The following is a 27,991-nucleotide window of genomic DNA, read 5'->3' as shown; positions in this document are numbered from 1 at the left end:
TCTTGATGCTTTTCCTCTGGGCTGGTTTAAAATCTTTTCCTCTTGGATGCTTTTCCTCTGGGATGCTTTTCCTCTGGGTTGCTTTTCCTCTGGGATGCTTTTCCTCTGAGTTGCTTTTCCTCTAGGTTGCTTTTCCTCTGGGATGCTTTTCCTCCGGGCTGGAAAGTTGTCTCGAACATTATGTGTCACTATTATTTCTTTGTGTTGTACTTTTTATGTTAATTAGTTTTTGTTTCCATTTCTCAGCCCTATCTGTTGTCTAATTATCTTTGATGTCTATTACAGTGGTGTTGAACTTTTTCTGGTTTCACGTGGGAACAGTGAAACCATGAGTCTTTCCCTGCAACTTTTATAGCTGTTGGGGTAGTAAGCAATACTTCATGTGGTCCAGTCCATTTTATGTCTTTAGCCAATTTTCTATTGAAATTTTTTAAGTATACTAAGTCTCCTGGTTTGATGTTGTGCAAATTGTAATCCAGGGGTACTGTTTGTTGTATCAAGCCCATTTCGTGCAATTCTGCTATTCTTGTCTGTAAAGCTTGTATATATTTTATTAATTGACAATCTCCTCCTATCATGGCAATGTTAGCTGGTTTACAAGTCCTTCCTTGCCAAATTGCATGTCCATATAGCATCTCAAATGGAGAGATGTGCAAATCTCCACTGGGTCATGTTCTAAGATGGAACAGAACTAATGGCAGAATGTCTGTCCATTTTTGGTGTGTTTCTGCACAAAATTTTCCTATCAATGTTTTAATGTCTTTATTTAATCTTTCCACTTGCCCTGAAATTTTGGCTCCCTCTATGACCAGATAAGATAGTCCACTTATCTGACTGCGAATTCAAATAACATCAAGTTTAATAACTAGTTGGGATTGGAGTTTTTCTCAGTTTCAGACCTGAGGCCAGGCCCCAGAGGCTGGCGGAGAGTTTGTCCCACTCCCGTCTACTCTTGTTGTTCTAATTCAGAATCTTAGCAGTACACAGAAAGCAAACAAGAACAATTCTAACCTTTAGAAGCCTGTGTCTTTGGGCTGAACCAAGAAGAGCATGCCACTCCAGACTGGGCTGAACAAGCTCCTCTCTCCTCCAACACCAGGACTCAAGACCTCTCCCGGCAGGAAGGAAGTGCTAGTCCCCAGACCCAACTGCCACTCCCAGTTGGCCCTCCCCCACACAAACTGTTAGTCTAGTTTCCTTTCCACAATGGGAAGTCCTGGTTGTTATTGGAATTCTATGGGGAGTCAGATGGCAATGCCTCGGTGCTTGGAGGACATAGAGGCAAAATAAGTGGTAAAACCCAATAATTCTCTACCTTATTGGAAAGACTGTTTTGGTGACTTCCAGTAAAATCTTGAGGATTGTGTTGATACTCCCTGCTGATCCAAGAAATTCATGTGACCACATGCAACCTGAAGGACAGAGGGGAGACTGAAAAGGAGTAGGCCATGGCCATTAAAAATGGTAGGGTGGCCTAAATGCAGTGAGAACATGAGTCCTCTCCTGTGAGGATAAGAATGGGGAAGGGGGTAGTATCTTGTAGGTGAGAAGGTTGGAAGGAAGGGATCCCTGAAATACTTGATTTCCTGCACTTTCCTGAGCTAGGTGGGTGAAGGTGATCTCCCCTCAGGTCCTGATCCTTCTGGGTCCTCTGGTGCCTAGTTGGGATAGATAAGGAGCCTTCTTTCCAATCCTCAGCCCTATGAACTCTCCAGTGTTGTATATATGCTCAAAGATAAAACCCAAACACCAAATGTGAGTATGTCTCATTTTATTAAAGAAAACAGGTGCTGATGATGCCATAAGTCACACAATATTCCATAGAGCAGAAATCAGAGAGCAGGATAAATAAAAAACTATACAGGACATATCTGAAGACTCAAACTGATACCAGAGGAATTCTCAAAGTGTGGAGCTGGTTCTAAATCCTTTTATTCCATGAAAAGAGACCTCAAACCATGAAGCCCAGGAAATTATCTGATTTACAGCCATTTAAAGAGGGGGTGAGCCCCATAAAGGGTTGAATTACCATGGTTTCTATGTATTAATTAGCTGAGACCTCTGATTTCAGGTTCAGGGGAGAATTAGGGAATCAAAAGTAGTGGGGAGATAGTCGTAGTTATTGTCTTTATGTATTTTTCAAAGTCACTCCCAAAAAAGAGGACAAGGTAGTAGTTGAGGATGCCGGCAACAGACATGAGGAAGAGAAACAATATGATGCGTTTCCCAAAGATGTAGCCAGGAGTGCTGGAAAAGAAAGAGAGAGGAAATATGGATATAAAACCAATGAATGGAACCAACTCAATTGCATGGCATGACTTAGGGATGCCACAGTTTAAATTATAGCTCTTTCCCCTAAAGAATTTTTTAATTGATTCATATGAAAGATGTTTATGTCACAGGTATCATTAGTTAATGATCACATTTTTTTTTAAGTGCAAAGAACTTATACCTCTATTTGTCTGGTTTGAGTTCTCTATTCTTCAAATGAATGTTCCTGCAAACCTGTTATGGTTTGGACACTATCGAAGTGGCTTGTTTTTGTGCCCTCATCTATAGCCATCCTTTTTCTCTCTTAATGCTGCCTTTTCAGGGGCATGGAACAAAGGGGACATGGGTTCAGAATGCCAGACATCTTTTGGTACTTACTAGAGATTAGAAACATGATTACCTTATTAAGGCCTTTCTGGGGCTGTCGTCTTTCTCAAGGAAAGCCAATAAGGATGCGTCTGGCATCTCTATGTATCATGCAATACTTTAAGTACCTCTGTGTTATAACTGATGGCTTAAATGAGCCAATAAAGCTCGTTAAGACTAAAAGGTGCCCCAGAATCTAAAGAGCTAATCTATTCTCCTCTGGCTGCACAGGAATAACTCATGTTCCCATTAATGAGGGCTGGGCACACATCAGTGGCAGAATAGACCCTTCTACTATAAGTGCGTAGAGACAAAGACATTTTAGTACATCCATATACCTCTTAGCAGGACTATAAATCTCGGACTGCCCAAGCAGAGCATCAGCCTGGGTCAGGAAAAATTTTCCCAATAATGTATGATCACATAATTGGGTTATTGAGAATGCTCTGACCACATTTAGTCCCTTCCATGGCCTTCTTTAGCCATGTCTATATATAGCTGTCCCCACAGAGATTGGCAGAATTAAAACCCATTGGTAAAGTCCATCTGGGTCTGTCTTTAAAGGTCACTGCCACATCAGTCCTTGAGCAAATATTTTGTTTTGGTCTTTCTTTGCATTCTAATTTATTTGTGAATTATATTTTTTTTAAAATTAGTTTTACTGATTTTTTTCAGTTAACATCATAGTAATTTCCAAATATATCTCTTCCTTATTCTACAACCAAGTAAATCTTCCCATGGCAGCTAGGGTACACCACACTGCACAAAATGCTAAACAAGAAGTTAGAAAGATGTGACTTCAAATCTAACCTTGGACACTTACTAGCTATATAACTTGGGCAAGTCATTTAACCTCTGTCTGCTTCAGTTTCCCCATCTGTAAAATGTGTAGGGAGTGGAGGCATGGAAAAATAATTCCACCTACTTCTCAGGGTTGTTGAAAAGACCATATATGTAAAGTACTTGGCAATTCTTAAAGCTCTATAAAATTGTTAGCTATTATTTCTAATGAAGAAAAACAAGTTAAGTGATTATTTGTAATAGATAAGGTAGCATTTTATTGATTTATTAAATTTTAGTCATTAAATGATTTAAAAATAATTTTTCATTCTTTGATTAATAAATTATTATTTCTAGTGAACAAATAAATCATTATTTCTGATAATGAAAAGCAAAAATATTAAGCAAAATGAGGGGAAACATTGATAGCACCTGATGACATGCCACTCCAGACCCAGAGCTTTCCTCTTCAAAGGGATGGTGGTATATTTCCTCATCTCTTATCCAGAGTCAAGATTGGCTATTTTTAAGGCACAATATTCTGCTTGATTTTGTGGTGGCTTTTTTTTTCATTTATTTTATTATAATCTCTTAATCTCTCTGACCCTGACATATCCATAAAATGATGGGGCTAGACTGGATGAATTCCAAGGCCCATTTTAGTTCTAAATTTGTGGTGCTAAGAAGGAAGGAGGGAGATGGAGGGCAAGAAGGGAAACAAGCATTTATTAAGCAATCAATTAAGCAATAAATACAAACATGTATTAAGCACCTACTAGGCATTGCGCTAAGCACTGCAGATCCAAAAAGAGGTAATAAAAGTCAGTACCTGCACTCAAGGACCTTATAATCTAATGGGGGAAGACAACATGTATATAAACATATACAAAGCAAGCTATATCCAGGACAAAAAGGAGATAGTTAACAGAGGAAAGACACTGTAATTAAGAGGGTTTCCAATAGAAGTTGGGATTTTATCTAGGACTTAAAGGAAGTCAGGGAGACCTGTAGTCAGAATGAGAACATTCTGGGCACAGGGGACAGCCAGAGAAAGGGTCCAGAGTCAAGAGATGGAGGATCTTGTTCATGAAACAACCAGAAGGTGAGTGTCACTGGATTGAAGAGTATCAGTCAGACAGTAAGGGGTAAGAAGATTGGAAAGGTAGGAGGAGGCTAGGTTATAAAGGGCTTTGAATGCCAGACAGAAAATTTTGTATTTGCTCCTGTGGGCAACAGAAAGCTACTGGAGTTTATTGAATAGGGGAATGATGTGATCTGAACTTCACTTTAGGAAAATCATGTTAGTGGCTGAATGGAGGATGAATTAGAGTGGGGAAAGACGAGGCAGCAGAACCTCCAGTAAGCTAAGAGTGAGGTGATGAGAGCCTGCATCAGAATGGTGGTAGTGTTGTAGTAGAAAGGGAGGCATATTCAAGAGATGTTGCAAAGGTAAAATCAAGAGATCTGAGCAACAGCTTGGATAGAGGGGGTAAGAGATAGTGAGGAATCCAGGACAACTCCTGATTGTGATCTGAGGGACTAGGAGGAGGATGTTGCCCTCTACAGAAACAGGGAAAGAGCAGGGTGGAAGATCATGTAGGGAGGATAATGAGTTCCATTTTGGACAGCCTGAGTTAAAAATGTCGACTGGACATCCAGTTTGAGAAGTCTAAGAGGAAGTTGAAGATGCAAGATTGGAGATAAATGAAGAGATTACAGCAGGAAAGGTAGATTTGAGAATCGTCAGCATAGAGATGAGATCATCACATGAAGTAGTATAGAAAGAGAAGAGAAGAGGGACCAAGACATAACCCTGAGGAACACCTAAAATTATTTGGCCTGATCTAGCAAAGGAGACAGAGGATGTGACTTCAAATCTAAGCCTGGACAGATTAGAGGAGGAAAACCAGTGATGCCCTGAAAACCTAGAGAGAAAAGAGTATCCGAGAGAAGAAAATGAGCAACAGTGTCAAAGGCAGCAGAGAGGTCAAGAAGAATGAGGATTGAGAGGACACTGAATTTGTCCATTGAGTACTTTGAGAGAGTAGTTCTGGTGGAATGATATGGTCAAAAGTCAGACTATAAATTAAGAAGAATCACAGGAGAGTAAGTGAAGACATTTATTATAGATGGACTTTTAAAAATTTTAGATACAAAAGGTAGAAAAGATATATAATGATACCTGGGATGGAAAGGCCAAATAAGGGTTTATTCAGGATAGGAGAGGCATGAGCGTGTTTGTAGGCAGTAGGGAATGAGCCTAGTAGAGAGAGAAATATTAAAAATAAGTGAAAGAGTGGGGATGACAGAGAGGCCAATCTGCTGAAGAAGACAGGATAGAATGGGATCATTTGAACACATAGGAGTTAGACTTGGTAAGAAGAGTTTTGTGTGAAACTGATAAAAGAGAAGACAGTGTTAGGAGGCCCCTGACTGATAAGAAATGAGGAAGTGGGAAGAAAAGGGAACTCAAAACAAATGACCTCAATTTTTTCTGCAAAATATGTCAAGGTTTTCAGCTGAGAGAGTGAGGGTAGGGAGAGCCACAGGAGACTTGAGGAGGGATGAAAGAGTCACCCTGGAGAGTAGGATGGTAAGTTGGTAAGGGAGGTATAGTAGGGTTGCCTAGCCACAGTGAGGACCCGCTTGAGGCTACGTAACATAAATTGTAGTGGACCCAATTAGAACTGCATGATTTTCTCTGCTTCCATTCAGCAGCACTTACTTAGGCATGAAGACAAGGAATGGTGGGAGTGACTCAAGACTGAGACTTGGCTGAGCCTAATCTAGCAATATAATAAGGGGAGGGGGGAAGGTTTCCAGAGAGAAGAGCAATGTAAAGTTGAATTGGTTCACCCAGGAGTCAAGATGTCTCATGAGAAGAGAAGAGAGGGGCTAGTAGTACCAGAGAGATAGAGTGGGAGAGGATGAGGGGTCTAGAGATGAAAAGTCACAGTGCAGACAAATCTAACTATAAACAGATTTCATAATTCCTGAACCTGCAGATGATACTTTTGTGAGTGATGGCAAGATCAAGGGCATGACCATCTTTATGTATGACTGAGCTGGGACATGAATAGGTTGAGGAACTGGGTGGTTAGGGTGATTGAGAATGAATTAATATGTATTTTGAAGTTCCCTAGTGTGAGGGCTGGAGTTGAGGAAGAGGGGGAAATTGTGAACCTCATACCAAACTCATTGAGAAAGGAAGGAAAGTGTCCTGAAGTTCAGTACGCAGCTACCAGGATTTTGATTGAGTGGCAGACATGAATATCCTGGAGCTGAAAGGTGGAGTAAAAGAAACTAGAAGTGGCAATGGATTGGCAAAGAGCATACCATTTCCCCCACCTTGATCAGGGTGCTGAAGGAAATAAATAAAGGTGTAACTAGTACCAGAAAGGATAACCAGAGAGGCTGTATCGTCAGGGAGGAGCTAGGATTCAGTGATCACTAGAAGGTAGGAGCAGAAGAGAAAAAGATTGAAGATAGAGGGAGGTTCATTGCCTGGGGAACAGGCATTCCAAAGGGCAAGGTGAGAGAACTGGGTAGAGTTAGGATGAAACTTCAAGGTAGGAAGGATGAGGGAGATGGGAATGATGAACTGGGTGATAGGAGGTGAGGTGTGAGGTTTAGATGATGATTCATAGGAGTTCAGAGTTACTGGCATATGAAGGACATGAGAAGATGTGAAAATGTTTTGTTTGGGATTTTTTATCTCACATTCTATCTTAGAATTAATACTTCTTATTAGAATTAATACTTCCTATTAATTCTAAGACAGAAGAGTGATAACAGCTACACAATGGAGATTAAGTGACTTGTCCAGGGTCACAAAAGTAGGAAGTGTCTGAAGCCAGATTTGAACCTAGGGTCTCTACATCTTTAGCACTGGCTCTCAATCTATTGAGCCACCTAGTTGTCCCCAAAGATGTTCATCACTGAATGAACTCCTTTATACTCAAAGGACAGGTGAAACAGGAGATGTGAGACCTAAAGCTGAAGGAAGGTTGCTCTTCTTTGCACTTGTTCCTCTACAACCCATTTGGGAGATTGGGCTGGCACAGAAGGTAGAAAATACCTGTCCTGGTACAGACAGGTGTGGTTGCTTTGGTACAGATGAAAGATTCCCAGTCTGGCTCCTAGCAGCCTTTCAAAAAAAACCCAATGTGCCCAGCAGGAGATGGAAATCTTGGGACACTAGTGCACCCCAGTTCTGAGGGGCTGAGAACTTCCTGTATTCCAGGCAGTATGCTAAGTGCTTTATAATTATCATCTCACTGTGAAGTAGGGACATCACAGAAAACTGAAGGAAATTGAGGCAGATTGAGGTTAAGTGACCTGCCCAAGGCCACTTCATTAATAAGAGTCTGCATCTAGATTTGAACTCAAGATTTGAAAGATCCAGCATTCAACCTAGCTGTCTCTGACAGTAAAATGGGCAGCACAGTTTTCAAACCTTGCCTAGGGAGCACGAATGCCTCAACCTCTCTCTGGCATAAGGGAGCTAAGTTCCTGAGAATTCTTTTAGGCTTCTGAGTCTTTGGCTGAGTTATTAGGTCTGTAAGGAATATGCCTATGACCTTATTTCTAGCTGCAAACACAACATAAAATTCCAAAATACATCTAAAAATGGATTCAGGCTTGTGTGATTCTCACTCTGGGGCAGCATTATTTCTAAATGGAGGTAGCATAATGGAAAAGACAACAGACTAGAAGTTAAGAAACTGGGGTTCTAATGTGAGGTCTCCCACTAATTTGAACAAGTCACTTAACATCTCCAGTCCTGAGTTTCCAGATATATTAGATTATCATTAAAGTCTCTTCCTGCTCTAACATTCTATTCAATTCTATTTGGGAAAAGGCCACATGAGCATGATGACTGGTTCTGCAAGGTAAGCACCTAAACTAATGAAAGCAGATTTCCTATGGATGCCTCCCCAAGGAGGAAAATCAGCAGCTTCCACATTCGCACACACTCTGGTACAAACACACATACAGATTACAAAAGAAGACAAATTTATCCCATAAAGTTTAGGAAGTCACACCATGGTCCAAAGCTGAAAATACAGGGATGGGGGAGGGGTAAAAAAATAGTGAACGAAATGCCTGAATACTTCATTTATCAAGATTTTTCCTCTTAACAACCTTGGGAGAGAGGACACAAAGGTATTATTATTCCCATTTTACACCGGAGAAAAATAATGTTTAGAAATTCAACTATGTGAAGGGGCAGCTCAGTGGCATAGTGGATAGAGCACTAGGGCTGAAGTCAAGGGGTCCTATGTTTAAATCTGGCTTCTTCCACTTCTTAGCTGTGTGCCCCTGGGCAAGTCACTTAACCCATTTGCCTAGCCCTTACTCTTCTGTCTTAGAATTGTTACTAAGACAGCAAGTAAGGATTTTTTTAAGGCTATATGACTTGCCAAAGGTTACCCAACAAAGGAATGGCTGACCCAGACCTAGAATCCTTCTTCTTCCTCACTTCTGCCTCATTTCCCTGGAAGAGGTCCTACACACTGTAATTGAGCAGCAAATGAAAGATACGATCTGAACATAAAGTTACTTTAAGGGCTGTGGAATGATGCAACTGGAGAGCACAGATAAGAATGAAGAGGGAAGGAGGTCAAAGCAATAGTAGGGAAAGCTAGTCTCAGCAAGAGAGGATGCAGACCATCTCCACCTCCCTGTAACTTATCCCTTAGCAGATGCTTCTGATGGCTGAAAGCTGCCTTTTGAGCATTTGGTGGCTTGAGGAGGGGTTTTCCCCTCCTCACAGATATAATGATCTCTTGTTCTACTAGGGGCAAGCTAGGCAGAACAGTGGATAGAGCACCAGGTCTGGAATCTGCAAGACTCACCTTCCTGAGTTAAACTTGGGCCTCAGACACTTAATAGTTAAGTAACTCAGGGCAAGTCACTTAACCCTGCTTGCCTCAGTTTCCTCATCTGTTAAATGGTCTAAAGAAGGAAATGACACGCTGCTCCAGTATCTGCCAAGAAAACCCTAAATGGGGTCATGAAGAATTGGACTCAATGGAACAACAACTACTACCAGGCTCTAGGTAGGCCACTCCAGTTCTGAGGAAGGTCATTACAGCTTTTAGCTTTTATATTTGCTTTGGTCTATCAGTAATGAAATGGTATGTAATAGTGCGGTGAACAGTGTGATGTGTTTGAAGAGTGCTAGATCTGGAGAGGGAAGTCCTTGAGTTCAAACCTCACCTCTGCCATTTACCAAGATCTAAAGGCGTTGATCTAAGTGTTTTCTCATTTGTAAAAGGAAGGCAATAATATTTGCACTACCCACTCTACAAGGTGACTGTAATAATTCAGTGAGATAGTAACAGTTCTTTGTGATTAGAGGGTCCCACATTATTTTAGGTTTTTATAATTATTCTTCCTCACTACTCATGATTACCATGGCTTCCATTCATCTCATTCCCTGAGGATCTATTACTAAAATGAATCGAGCACAAATTGCATACGTTAGTTCTCATTGCACTCTCAGAGCTCAAAGGAAATCTTTCGAAGAGCCAGGCTCAAATGGTACTAACAACCGACACTACAAAGCACATGGTATTCATTCCCTCATTTGATGCTCCCAACAACCCTCCGTACTGTATAACAGGCTTTAACCCCATTTAATCATTGAGAGATTCTGGGCTCCATTAAGTTGCTTGCCCAAGACTTTTCCCATGATGGGAAAGGTGGGAAGTAGCAGAGGCAGGTTTCAAATCCAGGACTTGTGTCTAGATTCAATTCTATTTTCACTCTTCTACTGTCCCTCCCACAAAAGAAGGATAAGATGATTGATTCTCAGAGGCAGTGGCTGAAGGTGTAGACGGGGGAGAAGCATCAGATCCCTAGGAGTGCTTTAAAACTTTCTACCTGGTCCCCAAATCACACACAATCAGAATCTGAAAAGACCTCCCAGATCATTACTCTGGTCCCATACTAACCAGCCCCTACTTGGAGTCCTCAAGATTCTGAAGCAGCCATTCCACTTTGGAACAACTGTACCACTTAAATTTTCCCATACATCAAGTCTGAATTTGCCTCTCTGCAAATGGCACTTGTTGCTTCTGGTTCTGCCCTGTGGGGCCAAGCAGAACAAATACAATTGTAGATTTCGAACTGAAAGGGACCTAGGACATAACCTAAATCAGGTCTGATTGGAGCTCTCATTACTCTGTATTTTGCAACTCTCTAATGCACCTAAGTAGCATTCCTTAATATCATTATCTAAGTTTGAGATTGAGCCACCTTCTATACTGTAAGCCTCATGGGGGCGGGGACATACTTAGTATCTACACTTTGTATCTTCCCCAGCGCTTAGTACTCCATACATACAGAGGTAGAAATCGAACTCAAGTCCTTGAACTCCAAATCCAGCACTTTTTCCACTGCCTGCATTTGACTCTTGGAAAGGAGAAAGGGAGGGAGGAAGGGAGGAAGGAAGGAAGGAAGGAAGGAAGGAAGGAAGGAAGGAAGGAAGGAAGGAAGGAAGGAAGGAAGGAAGGAAGGAAGGAAGGAAGGAAGGAAGGAAGGAAGGAAGGAAGGAAGGAAGGAAGGAAGGAAGGAAGGAAGGAAGGAAGGAAGGAAGGAAGGAAGGAAGGAAGGAAGGAAGGAAGGAAGGAAGGAAGGGAGGAAGGGAGGAAGGGATGAAGGGAGGAAGGGAGGAAGGGGGAACGGAGGGAGGGAGGGAGGGAGGGAGGGAGGGAGGGAGGGAGGAAGGGAGGGAAGGAGGGAGGCACTTATAAAGCACCTCTTATGTTCCAGGCACTGTGCTTTACAAATATTTAATCCTCGTGACAACCCAGCAAAGTGGATGCTGTTATTGTCCTCATTTTACAGTTGAGAAAACTGAGATAGACAGAGGTTAAGTGACTGGTACAAGATTGCACAGCTAGCAAGTGTCAGGTTTGAACTTGGGTCTTCCTAACCCTGGGTCCATCACTTTATACAGTGTGCCACTACTACCTAACCACCTCTACTTCCCTATTAGCACCAAGTAGGTGATAAATAAGGGTTTGGATATTTTAGAAACAGTAATGCTATTCAAACATACTATTTATGTGTTTTCAGGTCCTAGACAGGATGATGGACCAGTTGAGAATTTTTCTAAATTATCATCAGTCCAAAATGAATCAGTCCAGTATCTCCTAGTCAATCCTAAAAACTCACCTCTGTGTCCTCTCTCCTAAATAGCCTACAAAGTATTTTTGCCTCACAAACAGGTACATCAATCCAGCAAAGGCAGCAGGAACTACATGAAGAAAGAAAGAAAAAGACACCATGTTAGGAAACACTCTTTTGTCAAATACTTTGAGTCAGTCCTGGGAGGGGAGGTGCCCTGTTAACACACAAAAAAATCAATGTCACAGTGCAATGGACAAGAAACTTGGAAAACATGTCTCTGCTGAAATGTGTGTTGCAGAAGCAAGTTATACTACTCAAAATGAGAACCTTGGGGGCTCTCGGGACTATCACTCTGATTCTTAGGCAATATCCAAATCACCAAACTATCCTAGGTGGAGTATGAAGACCTTTAGGAAAGAAGATGTTACAAGTAGCCTCGCCCAACGTTGAAAACCCTGTTAAGAGAATGATCAAAGAAATGGAATGAGGAGTTTCAATTTGGCCACTAAGGTTTTTTTCATGTTTAAAATTCCACAAAAATACTAGTCCATGTGCATATGGTATTTTAAGATTGTAAAAGCACTTTAACACAGTCATATATAACATAAGAAATATAAACTATGCTACAGAGCAAGGTTTATCGAACAGAGAACTGTTTCTCCAGTAAACATAGATTCTCAGTCATCAATTTGGAAGATAATTCCTAAAGTGAAAAGAGCCCAACTTCAGCTGTGATTCTGCTGGGTAACAACCTAGATGAATTCATTTAACCCCCACTTGACCTCCAGTAATAGGTAGCTAGCTCACCATGTCCTAGGACAGTTTGTTCCACTTTTTTTTTTAATCTTTACTTTCTTTCTTGGAATCTGTATGGATTCTAAGGCAAAAGAACAATAAGGACTAGGTAATTGGAGGTAAGCAATTTGCCCAAGGTCATACAGCTAGGAAGTCTCTGAGGTCATATTTGAACCCAGGACCTCCTAACTCCAGGCCTGGAGCTCTAACCACCATATTACCTAGTCATTCCTGCTTGTTCCACTTTCAGACAGTTCTAATTGTTAGGAAATTTTTTTCCTCATATTGAGCTAAAATATGGCTCTCTGTTAACATTTGCCCATTGGGTCTATAGAGTTCTGCCTTCCAAGTATAACAAACCAAACTCCTTCATCCATATGACACACCTTCAAATATTCAAAGGGAATTATAGTAACAGGAACCTTGTTTGGGTGTTATATGAGTATTACTGGTCCATCTACTTTAATAATTCCCTCTTTTGTGTCTCCAATATTTCCATGCTCCCTCCAATCAAACAGATTCCAACCCATCCGTGCCTTCCCGTAGTGTACACATTTTTGTCTTGTCCTCCCATAGTCTCATTTCATGGATTCTGTCTAGAGTGTCAAAGGGTCTTCTTCTATCTCAATGACACTTTCATTTCGACCTACTTCAGCTTAAGCTCCTAGCCAGGAATAATCTGAAAAAGAAGGGGATTCGGGACTCCTCATTTTCGGCCATGTCGCCACTTGTCCTGTGATGTTAGCCTGGGGATATATCTCAGAGTGGGAAATGGGAGCAGTCCAGGAGGTCCTACCAGCCACCTCATGAGAGCTGGATGGAAATGAATGAAATGGTACCCGGAGTCCTCTAGACTTTTTCTCTGAGTACCACTAGGGGGCAGGTATGTGCAGCCATCACTTGGCTTGATAGCCCAACTAAAGCTTGTACCAAAACCTCAGCCAGATGAGGTTTTGCTCCTTAACAAGACTATCAGATGCTGTAATCTTGGAAAGGAATCAAAAGCATGGGTCTGGTTTCCATTTAATTTTAAATCAACTCATTGTATAGTTGCTCCGTTCCTCCAGCTTAGTGGAGTCAAAACTGGGAGCTGCGGATAAACTGGAGAAAGGATGTTGTGCTGCAGGACAAGCCCATATCGCTGGCAGACATATGCCCGGAGAAGGGAAACAGCTGGAAACTTATTAACAGAAGAACCGAGCGACAGCAGCCCCGGAATCTATCCCTCAGGCGCTCTCATTTATAATGCCCTTGTTTCTGAGCTAACTCTGCTTATGGATTCTGAGTCACATTTAGCCTTAAACCATCCTTGTCGGCCAGCGGCTCTCAACCAGCCATCAGGGAGCGAGCGTTGGGGATGCATTATCACACCCTCCTCCCTTCTCCAGTAGAAAATGCCTGGATGCATGACCTCGAAGTGTTCTCAGCCCCGAGAGGGCTTCAAAGATCAGAGCTGGGGGGCTGGCAAAGGGTCTCGGGAGGGAGTCCTCAGCTCTGAAACCGTGGAGCAGTAGACACAAACAAAAGAGAAATAAATCCAAAAGGTAACGATTACCTTGGCTGCAAAGTAGTCCCGCACTCCAAAGCATGACAAGAAAAGTGGGGTAGGCATCTATGCAGTTTTGGCTAGAAAATAAGGAGAAGAAAAATAATCTCTTGAAGAAACACTAAAACTTGATTTTTTAACCTCCAAATTAACAATTACCTCCTCATATCCCAAACAATGAAAAACAGGCTCATGCTCATAATTCCCCCTACAGCTGTCCTATAAGACATGGCAGCCAGCCACCAAATTGGAAACAGGCAGGGGGATAAAATGAACACATGTATGAAACTCATTCATTCTGTTCCTTCGATGAAACCTATCTGAAGCAGGGTTTCCTAATGGACTCCTTTGGCCCTCTTCCGAGCCCTGGCTCTGCCAGGAAACTCATTAGAATCGAAATGTGAACGATGCAAACAAGAAGGGAATGGCAGAGGAAGGCTAACCCCAAATCTAGCCTTGTAAACTAGTCAAGCCCTACAGGCTGTGGGTCAGAGATCAAAGAGAGTGTCAAACATGAAAATATCAGGTTCTGGACCATTGGGAGATATTGCTTAATGTTGTATCATGGAAAGAGCATTGGATTTGGGGTCAGAGGAGCAGAGTTCAAATCTGAACACTGCTACTTTACAAGTACAAGATGGTGGAGACGAAGCTAGACATTTGGCCAGCTAAAAAGGATTTGAGACACTTAATCGACTGCAAGTTTGGTATGTTAACACTGGACCTTTGCAGCCAAAGGTGCTAATATATTAGATCTCTCCACTAAAAGAGCTGAAGTATCTAGAATGAGAAAAGTAATAGTTCCTCCCTTTCCTTCCCTGCTCAGATGATATCTAGAGTTATTCTATCTAGTTCTGAGTACCACATTTTGGAATGGACAAAAGCCAAAAGTATATCTAGGATGGTAGAAAGCCTCGAAACTATGTTTGAAAAGTGTTTATAAGGACAAGAGACATTTCACTTGAGAAGACTTTGGCAGGACATAAGCTGTATTTATTTGAAATATTGCTCCCATTGAGGAGAGGTCACATTGATTTTGCTTTGTCCCAGAGGGCAGCTCTCTGGGCAATGTACTGAAGCTGTAAAGAGAGAGGTTGTTTTTTTTTTTAACCCTTACCTTCCGTCTTAGAATCAATACCAGCTATTGGTTCCCAGGCAGAAGAGCAATAAGGGCTAGGCAATTGGGGTTAAGTGACTTGCCCAGGGCCACATAGCTAGGAAGTATCTAAGTTCAGATTTGAACCCAGGACCTTCTGTGTCCAGACTTGGCTTTTTATTCACTGAACCACTTAGCTGCCTTGAGACATATTTTTTTTTTACTTGGCATAAGGGGAAATGCTTTAATAATTAGCACTATTAAAAAAATATGATGGACTATTGGTGCAGGAAGGCAAGATGGAAGACTAAAAACTTTTTTAAGTAAAAAAAAATTGATCCTTCTAGTTCTGTCACTAGTAAACTATATGATTTGGGAGTATTCACTCTAACCTCTCGGGATCTCTATTTATACATCTGCAAAAAGTAGGAGGGATCAATTTATGGTTTTTAGAAATTGCCTCTGGCACTAAAAAATAAAGCAACTTATCCAGGATCACAAACCAGAATGTATCAAGTGGTTTCTGGTCAAAAAATAAATCTTATTCACTGTAACTTCAAGTTTTCTCTCTACTCTTTCCTTGGATTAATTCACACTACATGAGGTTCTCTTTATCACTGGCAAACCCATTATTATTTGAAATTATCCCCAAGAAAGGTTTTGTGTCATTATTTCTGCAAGATCCAGCTGCTATTTCTTGATGACTAAATGTGAATTGTTAAATAGATTTTTTAACAGTTACTTTCATTGTTTTCTTTTGGTGTTATACATGTGTGACCAATGTTCCCCCCCCCCCCATGGAGAAATACCTTAATTCCTTTTGCTACATCCTCCTCTTACTTCTCTATATCTCTAAGAATAATTTGGTACATTTTCTAACCTATAAAATAAGTCAAATGTAGAAGTACACAAATAAAGGTTAAAATTAAGGGCTTTGGCTCATTTAGAAGAATAGATATAAATATCATTAGATAATAGCAGTTGCTAGATGAACCTGACATCGATTTGGCTCTGACCTTTCAAAAAACTTTATAAAAGGAAGGGCTCCTTATTTTCAATAGTAGTCTCACTATTGAGATCCAGGACCCCTCAAAAGAAATAGCCTAACAAGGATTCAAACCCCTCTGAGACCGTGTGTGTGTGTGTGTGTGTGTGTGTGTGTGTGTGTGTGTGTGTGTGTATACATGTGCCATAGACAGGACCCTAGATCAATAAGTTGGACCTAGAATTTAATTAGAAGAAAAGTGCTGGATGCATTGCTTTTGAGAAACCACAGAATACTTTTAATAGACTCGGGAAGTTTACCTGTTACAAAAGTCCATTAAAAAAATGTTAATGTTTTTTCAATGATACTATATGGCTAAAAGTTCATGAAATACCATCATTTCCACAAAATTAAAATTTAGAAAAGATAGAGTTAAAATTTGGCAAAAATGAAAAAATATATATGTCATGGCCAAAAGTGGGTTATATTATAGTACCACAATAATTTATATGCAAGGCAGGTCAATGATCATTTATTAAGCACCTTCTATGTGCTAGGCAGTATAGTAAATATTATGATACAAAGAAAGGCAAAAGATAGTCCCTGTTCCCAAGGAGCTCACATTCTAATGAGGAAGACTATGAGCAAACAATGCATAAACAATGATCAGCAGAGGAAAGGCATTAAGGGAATTGGGAAAGGCTTCTGGTAGACAGTGGGATTTTACCTAGGACTTGAAAGAGGCAAAAGGAGGTATTTAAGATATCTGGGAAATATATAATCCAGAAGAAGGAAGGAGGAGGAGGAGAAGGAGGAAGAGGAGGAAGAAGAGAAAGAGGAGTAAGAAAAGAAGAAGAAGGAAGAAGAAGAAGAAGAAGAAGAAGAAGAAGAAGAAGAAGAAGAAGAAGAAGAAGAAGAAGAAGAAGAAGAAGAAGAAGAAGAAGAAGAAGAAGAAGAAGAAGAAGAAGAAGAAGAAGAAGAAGAAGAAGAAGAAGAAGAAGAAGAAGAAGAAGAAGGACACTACCTTAGCTCCATCATCTGCAAAAGATTTGTAGAAGAAAAATGGACAAAAATGGACAAAGATGAAAAGTAATGAATTAGTTTTAAATTTGAAACATTGGAGGCAATATCCACATCTGAGGTCTTTGGCATCATTGAAATAATGGCATAAATCTAGCCAGAAGGTATGAGGAGGAGAAGATGACAAACACTGTGGATTTTAAAGGCAGCATTTAGGTCAGTGTTCATTTATTTCTTCATCTTGGTAGAAATGTTGAAACAAGAGGTAAGTAAAAGGGGTAGGTAGGTAGGTAGGTGGCTCAGTGGATTGAGAGCCAGGCCTAGAGCCAAGAGGTCCTGGGTTCAAATCTGACCTCAGACACTTCCCAACTGTATAACCCTGAGCAAGTCGCTTAATCCCAATTGCCTAGCCCCTACTGCTCTTCTGCCCTGGAATCAATACTTAAGTATTGATTCTAAGACAGAAGGTAAGGGTTAAAAAAATAAAAGAGGCAAGTGAACATTGGCTCCATGCTACCTTTAAAATCAGGCAAAGACAAAAAGTATATGAAGTCTCCTTCTAACCATTATATGATCTAAAATGTATGATCTATAACTAAACCAAAATATTCTAAATATGACCAGGAAAGAACACAGCAAAAATTTTACCTCCTTTATTCTGTGAATTTTGCAGGAAGGAAGGCAGGGGGAAAAAAATCTTTTGTGGGCAGCTGGGTGGCTCAGTGGATTGAGAGCCAGGTCTAGAGATGGGAGGACCTGGGTTCAAATCTGGCCTCAAACACTTCCCAGCTGTGTGACCCTGTGCAAGTCACTTAACCCCCATTGCCTAGCCCTTACCACTCTTCTGCCTTGGAGCCAATACACAGTATTGACTCCAAGACGGAAGGTATGGGTTTAAAAAAAAATAAAATTAGACAAATTTTAAAAAATAATTTTAAAAAATCTTTGATTTCAGAAGTTGGCCTGGGTCTGATCCTGAGTGTATGTATTTCAATAAAGAAACTGAGCCAGAAAACTAAATATCATTAGATAGAGCAGTTGCTAGATGTACCTGACAATGAATAAGCAATGCAGAAAAGCTGAAGGTGAATTCCACTGGCCCTCCTCTTCCCTCATTATATAGTTAAATAAATGAAAATGCTGACCAGATGAGGGACTGCAAAAAAATATGTCAGTGAATCTATGGACAGTCACTGGGCCGACCTCATGTGCCTTAAGTACTTGCAGAAAGTTTAATTCACCAAGAAGCAAACTGGGTTTTATGGCTGGATTTCCAGAGCAGCTACTGCTGCCAGGAGGACAGCCCAAGGAGCCTCTCTTGTCTCCCTTTGATTTGAATTCTCTCTTCTCAGTTTGTTTCTATTATTTTTGAGACTCCTATCATGATTCTAGGATGGCCTGGATCTTCCCCTTTTGCATTATCTTTAAGGACATCTAAGTCTTGGCTGACTAGAGCAAGTGAAGGTCAACTAGTTAGGGAGTTCAATTAACATCTGTCCAGTGTATGTTAGGGGGACAGTGGTGAGGAGGGGTGGTGGAGAGGGGAAGGTGAAATAAGGGTGGAATATGCCTGGAATAGGAGGATGCATGAATTTAGGGTTAGGATTAGAAATGGGTCCTTTAGACCTTGGTGAAGCAGGCAAATGAGTAACTGCCTTGAAACCTTTATTTAAAATCAGCAACAAAAGAAAAATGTTTAATTTGAATAACATCCATTTGGATTTATATCTCCAGTCTCACCTATGTCTCTACACTCCTTGAATCATGTGTTATCCAACAGTCCCTTTTACACAAAATGAAAAAGGGGAGAAAAAAGTCAAAAGAAGCATTTCAGAACTCCTCTTCTATTGTTTCATAAACCCAAAGGACATCCCTCTCAACTTCCTCCATGGGTGGAAAGGAGTAAGTGTGTAAGGAGGAGGCTGGTACAAAGTTTTGTGCCAGCTTTTTGGTGGCTCTGGCAGTTTCCATGACAGCAGCACTGGACTAACCTCAAAGGAAGTTGGGTGACTGCCCTGACCAGTGGGCTAAGCCACAGTCTTCCGGTACAGGGAGTACCCTGTGACTGGCTCCACCTCTCTCCTAAACCCAACCTTTCATAACTTCATGTGGGATAGAGTCGAGACTCCAAAGCCAGCCCTGCCTACTGGAAGAACCACCCCACAGACACTCCATCTAATTCTCACTTCATGAAAATTGGGTAATCTCCTAAACAGATATATTTGATGCGTGCATATAAGCAACTATGGTATATAACATGCTTGTCCTGCTAGCTTCTCTCCCTCTCTTAAACAGTTGCACGAAGGCTGAGGACTTACTTGGCTGTGTAGACACGCTCAAAGGCAAAGGTCCCAGTTCGCTGGAAGCTCCTCCCATTTTGGCTCCGACTTTCATGTTCTACTTTGTGAGCAAAGAACCCTATGCAAAGATAAGTTTAAAGTTGAATGGAGGGCAGTTTCTGAAATCCCATGTTCTCATTCCATAATTCACCAGGGCTTCAAACAGTCCCCAAGATGGATCTCACCAAAAAGTTAAGCTTATTCTCTGTATATTGTACCTTCTTCCCACCTTACTATCTTCAGCTATAGGAGAAAAGGTGGCTACTTCATGTGCCCCCAAGGTAGTGCAGAGACACAGGTTTAGGACCAGACACAATGTTAGGCACCCGGCAAAGCTCAAAGATCTAGTAGATCACTACTGCTTAATCCTCTTTCTGAAAAAGTATTTTGCTGTCCTTGGGCATAGACCAGCATCCCCTTCTGTAAGAAACCTAGATGGGAAGAATCCAAGATGGGAGAAGATGTAATAGCAATGTTTTCCAGGTGGGAGCATACCAGCCAAATTTAAAGGTCTTGAAAGTGCATGAAAGAAGAGCCCAGGACCAAAAAGTATTTGCAAAATTCATATAGTCAGAATTTCAGTTTTTAGAATTTTCTATCCACAGCAAAAACTAAATCTGGGTGATATGAGTGAGAGTAACAGCCAATTCTAACAATCTTTGCATCTGGGGAGAGTAGCAAAAGATACACCTCCAATTCACTTGAGCAAGGGTAAGGGTAGGGTGGCAGTGATCCTAAAAGGCTGCTGCTGGGAAGTGGCTTCTCCAGAAAGACACTCACTTGGGGAAGGGACTGGGTGTAGCCACGGAAAGGAAGGAAAAAAAAACACTCACCATCTGGAAGCTTCCCATTTTAACTAATAGTTCTTGCTAACTAGGCACAAAGTTCACTGTCTCTTTGCAGCTGAAAAGGTCTACAAGTGCTGCCCACATGTTACAAATGCTGGCACCTGGGATCAAAGCCCTGGCACTCTATCCTAGTTACAACTGATGGAAACATCTAAAACAATGAAATTCCGAGTACACAATTGTGAAAAATTATAAAGAAAATTCTCCATTCCCTGCTACAAACCTTCCATATCCCCTGTTCTTCATATCTACCCATCTTTCTATAAATATTGTAATAACATCACAAAATTTTTATGGTCCTCAATGGCATTTAGTCTCTTCTGTCTTAAAACCAATACACAGTATCATTTCTAAGATGGAAGGTCTGAGTTTGTTTTGGGAGGGGGGAAGATAGGTGAATTGTCTCCCCAAAATTCAAAACATAAAATAGGCTTAAAATTAAAACTATTCTCTGAGAAAAGAGCATAATGAGGAAGATAAGTCAAATGTTTGGGAAAGATAGATAATGTTAACATAGAGTTGAGAGGGCAGAAATACTCAACACCTCTTTTGCTTCCATCTTTCCCTAGAGCTCCCTCTTCTTCCCTCCTCCTCATCTTACATCCTTATTCAGATGACTTCTGCCAATATCTCCTTCACTCCTTGTGTCACATGAAGAGGCAAACTCCTCTACATCAACACTAGATCCCATCTCATCTTCTCTAGCAGATTGCCTCCTCTATCATCTCTAGGTTTGTTTGTTTTTTTTCTAATCTTCAGCCTCTCAATCTACTGGCTCCCACCCTACTGCCTACAAATACAACCATGTCTTTTGCATCCCTAATAAATCGACAATCCCTGCTATCTATTCTCCTATATCTCTCATCCCATCCCCTTCTTGGCTAAACACCTTGAGAAAGTCATCTAAAATGAGTACCTACATTTTCTTTCACTGAATTCTAAACCTACTTCAGTATGGTTTCCATCCTTATCTCTTGAATGAAATTGCTCTCTCCAAAGTCACTAGAGATTGCCATAGCTAATGGCCTCTTCTCATCCTCTTGACCTCTTGGCAACATTTGAAACACAGCCCATCTTTGCACATATCATTAGATCTATCTCAGAAATAAAGGTTCCTTGGCTCTGTCTCAGAAACTTTTTCTCCTCCTTCAGTCCATTAGCACTACTTGGAATCATTCCATCAACTATTTGAAATATAGTCCACAAATATGATTAACTCTGACACTGGTATATTTTTAAGCAAACTCTGAGAAAGACTGATCTGACATAAGAGTATTACCTGTCTAAAATATGAATTACATTAAGTATGACAAAGCAGCTAGGGGGCACAATGTATAGAATAATGGGCCTGAGGTCAGGAAAACTTGTTTTCCTGAGTTCAAATCCTGCCTCAAACACTTAACTAGCTATGTGACTCAGAAATCACTAAACCCTATTTACCTCAGTTTACTCATCTGTACAAGAACTGGAGAAGAAAATAGCAAACCACTCTAGTATATTTACCAAGAAAACTTTAAATGGATTCACAAAGAGTTAGATATGTCTAAGAGTAAGATATGTCATAAGTTACTTATGTCTAAGTAAGATATGTCTTTGCCCTAATGTAGGGCAAAGAAGTATACAACAATTTCAACAGAATACAGTATTCCAAACCATTTCCAAATAGAATCTAGGATTAGGTGAAGGTTTTTAGGTCCAATGATTTTTAGTAGTTTTCATGAATAAATTTTTGGATATCTTGTGATTGGTTATGCTCCTTCTGAGTGTCTATTATTTATCCTGAGAAATCATTTTTTCAGTCATGTTTGGATAATCATTAAGCATCTATCTAACTTTCAGTTTCTGCATTTTTCAAGTGGGGTCTCTTTTTTTCCCCTTCATAGTAGTCTCCTCTGAGGAGTCTTAGGTATTAGAGTATTTTGCACTTGCCAGTTAGATGGCATGGTGAACTGAGCGCTAGACCTATAGTCAAGAAGACCTCAGTTCAAATCCCACCCCAGATATTTTTTAACTGTATGACCCTGGACAAGTCACATAATCTCTGACTGCCCCAGTTTCCATAACAGTAAAATGGAGATGCTAATGAACTCTGTGGAACTCTACTACCTAACTCACAGAGTTGCTGTGAGGATGTAATGAGATAATATTGTAAACGTGCTTAGCATAGTGATAACTGCTTAACAAATGCTTGTTCCCTCCTCCACTTCCCTTCCAATCCTTCTTAGAAACTTGTAACAAGTTTTCTTGGGTTTCCCAGGCATTTCATCATTGTTATGATAGTTCGAGTATTTAATTTTCCCCCTCCAATCTGAAAATTCCACCTCTGCCACAGAAAGTTTATCAGGTAACAGGAAGTAACCATGCTAGTTTAAATTTCCTAATAGGAAAGGAGAATGACACTTGGAATATTCTTAATAGTGCCCTCCAGTGTAGAAGAGCAGATTTCAAAGGGTCTGTTAAAAGGCAGCAGGATCCTTGTGGTCTAATTTTTACAAGGGAACCTGGGTAAAGAAGGAAAGAGAATTCCAGAACCAAATGGTCGCAGTGAAGAAGATGAATAGAGTACAAAGACATGGTTGGATAAGGAAGTCACTGATGAAGTTTTTTAAACATCTGCACAGAAGATAGAAGCAAGAACAGGTGGCTAAGAATGAATACAAAAGACTGCTACAAACTTATAAGAATAACGTAAGGAAGAAAAAGACTTGTCAGTCTGATGCTTATAAGGAAGGCTAAAAAGCACAGAAAAGGCTTTTTACGATATGCTGGAAGAGCTGAAACTCAAGTATCAGACAGGACCAATTTATCTGAAGGTAACAGCATATAGTAGAAAGGCCACTGGCTCTGGGATCAGAATATCCTGGCTTAAATCCTGTCTTTCCTATCTACTACCTTTGGGACTAAGTGCAAGTCTTCCAGCCTCCCTATACCTCAATTTCCAAATTGGTAAACTGAGGGCTAACTGGTGTAGTGGGAAGAGTACTGGTTCTGGAAAGCCAAAAAGACTCCATCTTCCTGAGTTCAAGTATAGCCTCAGATACTTCCTACCTGTGTGGGTAGTTGCTTAACCTTATTTGCCTCAGTTTCCTCATCTGCAAAATGTGCTGGAGAAGTAAATGGCAAACCACTCCAGTATTTCTGCCAAGAAAACCCCATGGACAGTATAGATGTTATGGAGTCTATGGAGTCACAAAGAGTAGGACACAGCAGATGAAAAAGAAAATGAGGAGGCTGGACAAGATCTTCTCTGAGGTCTCTTTCAGCCCTATGATCTTAGATTAGGCAACAACCACAGATCTCTGAGACCAAAAGGAACTGCTCAACTGTTATTCTGTTTTTTTCTTAATTCATTTTCAAATTTTTTGAGTTCCTAATTCTCTCCCTCCCTTCTGCTCTTCCCCACACACTGAGAAGGGAAGTAATATGATAACCTTGCTACATGTAAAGTGATGCAAAACATAATTCCATAGAACACCCAGCTGCTCTCAATGAGTTCAAATGATCAGGTTCAGGTAAATAATTCCTTTGTTGCTGTAGTTCAGTTGCATCCAACTCTGTGGCTCCATTTGGGTCTTTCTTGGCAGAGATACTGGAGAGGTTTGCTATTTCCTTCTCCAGTTCATTTGACAGATGAGGAAACTGAGACAGACAGAAGTTAAGTGACTCACCCAGGGTCACACAGCTAATAAGTGTCTGAAGTCAGGTTTGAACTCAGATCTTGCTGACTCCAGGCTCAGCACTTTATCAACTGTGTCACATGTCAAACAACACTTAAGGATTCTAAAAGATCTTGGAGATGTGATTGCCTTGTCAGTAATTCTCACAAAAGCATGCAGAATTAACAAGAGGCCAAAGGACTGAAGTTGTGGAGCAGAGATTCTAGTGCTGAAAGGGACCTGAGAAGCCATTTGGTCCAACTGCCTCATTTTACAGATAGGGAAACTGATGAGGGGCTAGTTTTCAAAAAGAAAAGAGTTTTCAAATTATGGGCAACTGAAATTGGCTATAAATTCTTACAAAACTTTAGAGCAAATTGTTAAAGGAATGGTTTGTGAGCACTTTGAAAGGGAAGTGACCATCCAGGCAAGTCACCACAGATATATCCAGAACAAATCATGCCAAACGAATTTCATTTCCTCTTTTTTTTTTCCAAGGGTTAGTTGATTGGTAGGTAGCTCAGGGATATGTCATAGATGTATTGTTCAATTGTTTCAGTCCTGTCTGACTCTCTGTGATCTCATTTGGGGGGTTTCTTGGCAGAGATACTAAAGTGGTTTGCCATTTCCTTCTCCAGCTCATTTTATAGATGAGGAAACTGAGGCAAACAGGGTTAAGTGACCTGTTCAGAGTCACACAACTAGTATGCAAAGCCAGATCTGAACTCACTTCTTCCTGACTCCAGACTGCATACCCTATCCACCGTGCTACCTAGCTGCCCTTGTCATAGACAGAGTATAGATATTTAATAGATAAATGCTTTTGATTGATAACTTTCTGGAAAAGACAGAATGAGTTAGTTTGGAAAAGAATACAAGTTAAGTAGATTTGAAATTGGTGGAACAAAATGAACCAACAGAAAGATTTCTAGGAAGGAGCTCTGTCTTTAGCCTATTTTGATGCCTTGGATGGAAGCATAAATGTTATGCTTATCAGATTTGCAGCTGAAGCTAACCTACAAGATGACCGAATTAGAGTCCACAAAGGTCATAACAGGTTTAGGAAATGGAATAAATTTAATAAGATGAAATTAGTAAGGATAAGTGAAAAGTCTTACACTTGGATTCCAAAAATATACTGTACAGGTAAGGTATGAGGAAGATGTGTGAGGCAGCAAGATTAGCTAATTTCACATCCCAGTTCTGTTATCTGCTACCTGTGTGATCTTGGGCAAGACACTTGAGTCTCTGAATCTTAGTTTTCCTATCTGAAAAAGGAGGTATTAGGACTAGATACCCTCTAACTTCTTTTCAAACTCTGTGATCCTACGATCCAGCTAGGATCCAGAAAAGTTGGGGGGATTGCAAACTTAATATGCGTCAACAATATAATGTGACAAAATTAATGTGGACTGGGAGCAGCTAGGTTGCTCAAAGGATTGAAAGCCAGTCCTAGAGACAGAACATCCTGGTTTTAAATCTGACCTCAGACACTCAGATATTTCCTAGCTGTGTGACCATGGTCAAGTCACTTCACCTCCATTGCCTAGCCCTTATCACTCCTGCCTTAGAACCAATACACAATGTTGATTGGAAAAGGAAAGGTAAGGGTTAAAAATAATGATGTGGATTTAAACTGCCTTCATAGAAACTGAAGTTTTGGAATGAAAAATGTGATCATCCTCTATACTGTGCCTTAACCAGACTACATTCTGGGAACCACATTTAGGAAACCACAATTTAGAACATTGATAAGCTATGGTACCTCTAAAAGAAGATGATTTGTTAGTGAAAAGACTAGAAACCATACCATGTGACAGCTGATCAAAGGAACAAGAGAGACACTCTAGAAAGAAGAATATGTTGTGGAGACACGACTGAAGACATCGTCTGAGATAGTAGACTTGTTCTGCTTGTCCTAGAAGATGGAATTAAGTCTTGTAGGTGGATATTAGCTTAGTCTGTACATCATTTAGCTCTGAATGCATGCAGATTTCTGGGTTAAATGTACAATATGTAAGTGTGCCTCATTCAACTCCAGACCCCATCCAAAGCCTACCACGGTCCCTAGCACATAGTAGGCACTTAATAAATGTTTATTGATTGGCCATCTCAGGTCATCTGGAAACCTCTAAGTTTGTTCAAGGTGAGCAGACTAGAGAAGCAATATGCATTTAATTGGGGGGGGGGGATTAGTAAAGGAATAGGACACCATTCTCAGCACAAATGCTTCAGGAGTTAGTAACTTATCCCTTAGCAAAACAGTAGAAAAACATTCTCTTCCAAGACAATCCCCACTGCAGAAAGAACATAGCAAAGGTTTCTTGTGATTGCAAACTGAAGGTTTGGGAGTTTTATTAATGCAGTATCTGAATCTCTGCTTACTATATCTGCCAATCAATTTCACTCATATCAGTCCCAATAAAAAGTAAGTTCTCTCTCATTCTTACTCTTCTTCTCTCTCTCCCTCCTTCCTCTCTCTCTCTATCTCTCTCCTTTTCTCTCTCTGTTTCTCTGTCTCTTTGTCTCTGTCTCTGTCTCTGTCTCTCTGTCTCTCTTCCTCATACATACTGATTTTTAGTCAGACTCTTCATGACCCTATTTGGGATTTTCTTGACAAAGATACTTGAGTAGCTTGCCATTTCCTTCTCCAACTCATTTTACAAATGAGGAAACTGAGGCAACTAAAGTTGAGTGATTTGTCCAGTGTCAATGAAACTAGTGAGTGTCTGAGGCTAGATTTGAACTCAAGAAGATGAGTTTTCTGACCCCAGGCCTGGCATGGCTGCTTATTCTAGAATGATCTGTGAGGCAGCTAGGTGGAATAGTGAACAGAGTGGTAGACTTGGAATCAGGAAGCAGCTAGCTGTGCTGTCTAACCCTGGATAAAGTCACCTAAACTTTCTCACCTTCAATTTCTTTATCTATAAAATGGGGATAATTTATGTCACTGACTTCACCAAGCTACTGTATGGATCAAATGAGATAACATGCATAAAATGCTTGTAAACTTATTCTCATAGTGCTTTACAAAGTACTATATAAATGTTATCATAAAAATATCATGTGATGGCTTGCCAATATGAATCCCAAGGGTTTATACAGAGATTTCTTTTTAAATACCAGGCTATAAAAGGGTGAAACTATTTTACTGGAGTGGGTCACTCTAGAGTAGAACCCTCTATCTGTTAGCTGTCAATGCTTTACCTGAAATATGATTGGTCAGTGTACTTCCAGATCAGGAGTGGGTCAGTAGATGATAACTGGACCAAAGAAAGACAACTTAATTCAAATGTGATAGTCTCTAAGACCTACTGCTACTCTCTTCTGTGGAAAGGAAAACTGAGAATCAAGCTTTTGCATTTCTGCCCACTGAGTTTACAAAAGAGAATACCAATGACATGATAGCAAAATCAACCTTAAACCCCAATGTCAAAGAATTCCAAACAATAGCAACTACACAGGAAAATACAAACATAGACATTATTACACCATCCCTAAGTCTCCATGCTAATGCAATTCCATTGCAAATTGATGATGGATTGCAAAATGAATGTTCAAAACAACAAGAGAAGTCTGTAGCTGAAGAACAAAACTGGGATATGGGCAAAATAGAAATACAAGCATTACTCCCTTACCCAGAAGAAGAGAGACGATTCCTGTATGTTTGAGAGTATCCACTAGAGCAGTGGTTCTCCACCTTTCTAATGCCGTGACCCCGCAATACAGTTCCTCATGTTGTGGTGACCCCAAACCAAAAAATTATTTTGGTGGCTACTTCAAAACTGTAATTTTGCTACAGTTATGATTCGGAATGTAAATACCAGATATGCATTATGTATTCTCATTGCTACAAATTGAGAGGTTGAGAACCACTGGTCTAGAGAAAGAATCAAACAACAATAGCTGCTGAAAGGGGCTGATCCCTTAACTTCAGGGGGTCACCCTGAAGATCCTTTCCATCTCTTGACCTTCCCAAGAAGGACACTTGCCACTTGTTTGGTTAGGATAGAGACAATGACTAGAGAAGAAGAAGAAGAAGCAAGGAAAACCTCTAGAGTCTCCTATTCTCACAACCCTATCCTCTTTCTCTTATTACTAGAATTAATAAACCACCTTTTAAAATAGAAACTCATGTCTTTAATGAATA

At 40.5% G+C, this 27,991-nt stretch overlaps 1 protein-coding gene across 1 annotated transcript in view; it reads right to left on the bottom strand.

The window, feature by feature from the left end:
• Nucleotides 1-1,754: 1,754 nt before the first annotated feature.
• Nucleotides 1,755-27,991, bottom strand: part of ALOX5AP (arachidonate 5-lipoxygenase activating protein) — a 37,387-nt gene continuing 11,150 nt past the window's right edge. The window contains exons 2-5 of the mRNA XM_001376859.5: nucleotides 19,317-19,416; nucleotides 13,907-13,977; nucleotides 11,602-11,683; nucleotides 1,755-2,247 (exon numbers count right to left, since the gene is read on the bottom strand). Coding sequence (XP_001376896.2) covers nucleotides 2,085-2,247; nucleotides 11,602-11,683; nucleotides 13,907-13,977; nucleotides 19,317-19,416 — 416 coding nt within the window. The 3' untranslated portion in view covers nucleotides 1,755-2,084. The remainder of the gene's footprint in view (nucleotides 2,248-11,601; nucleotides 11,684-13,906; nucleotides 13,978-19,316; nucleotides 19,417-27,991) is intronic.

Source organism: Monodelphis domestica, chromosome 4, assembly GCF_027887165.1.
Source record: "Monodelphis domestica isolate mMonDom1 chromosome 4, mMonDom1.pri, whole genome shotgun sequence".
NCBI classification, from domain to species: Eukaryota; Metazoa; Chordata; class Mammalia; order Didelphimorphia; family Didelphidae; genus Monodelphis; species Monodelphis domestica.
Note: the sequence above shows the minus strand (reverse complement) of the source record. Positions and strands in the feature narration are given on the sequence as shown.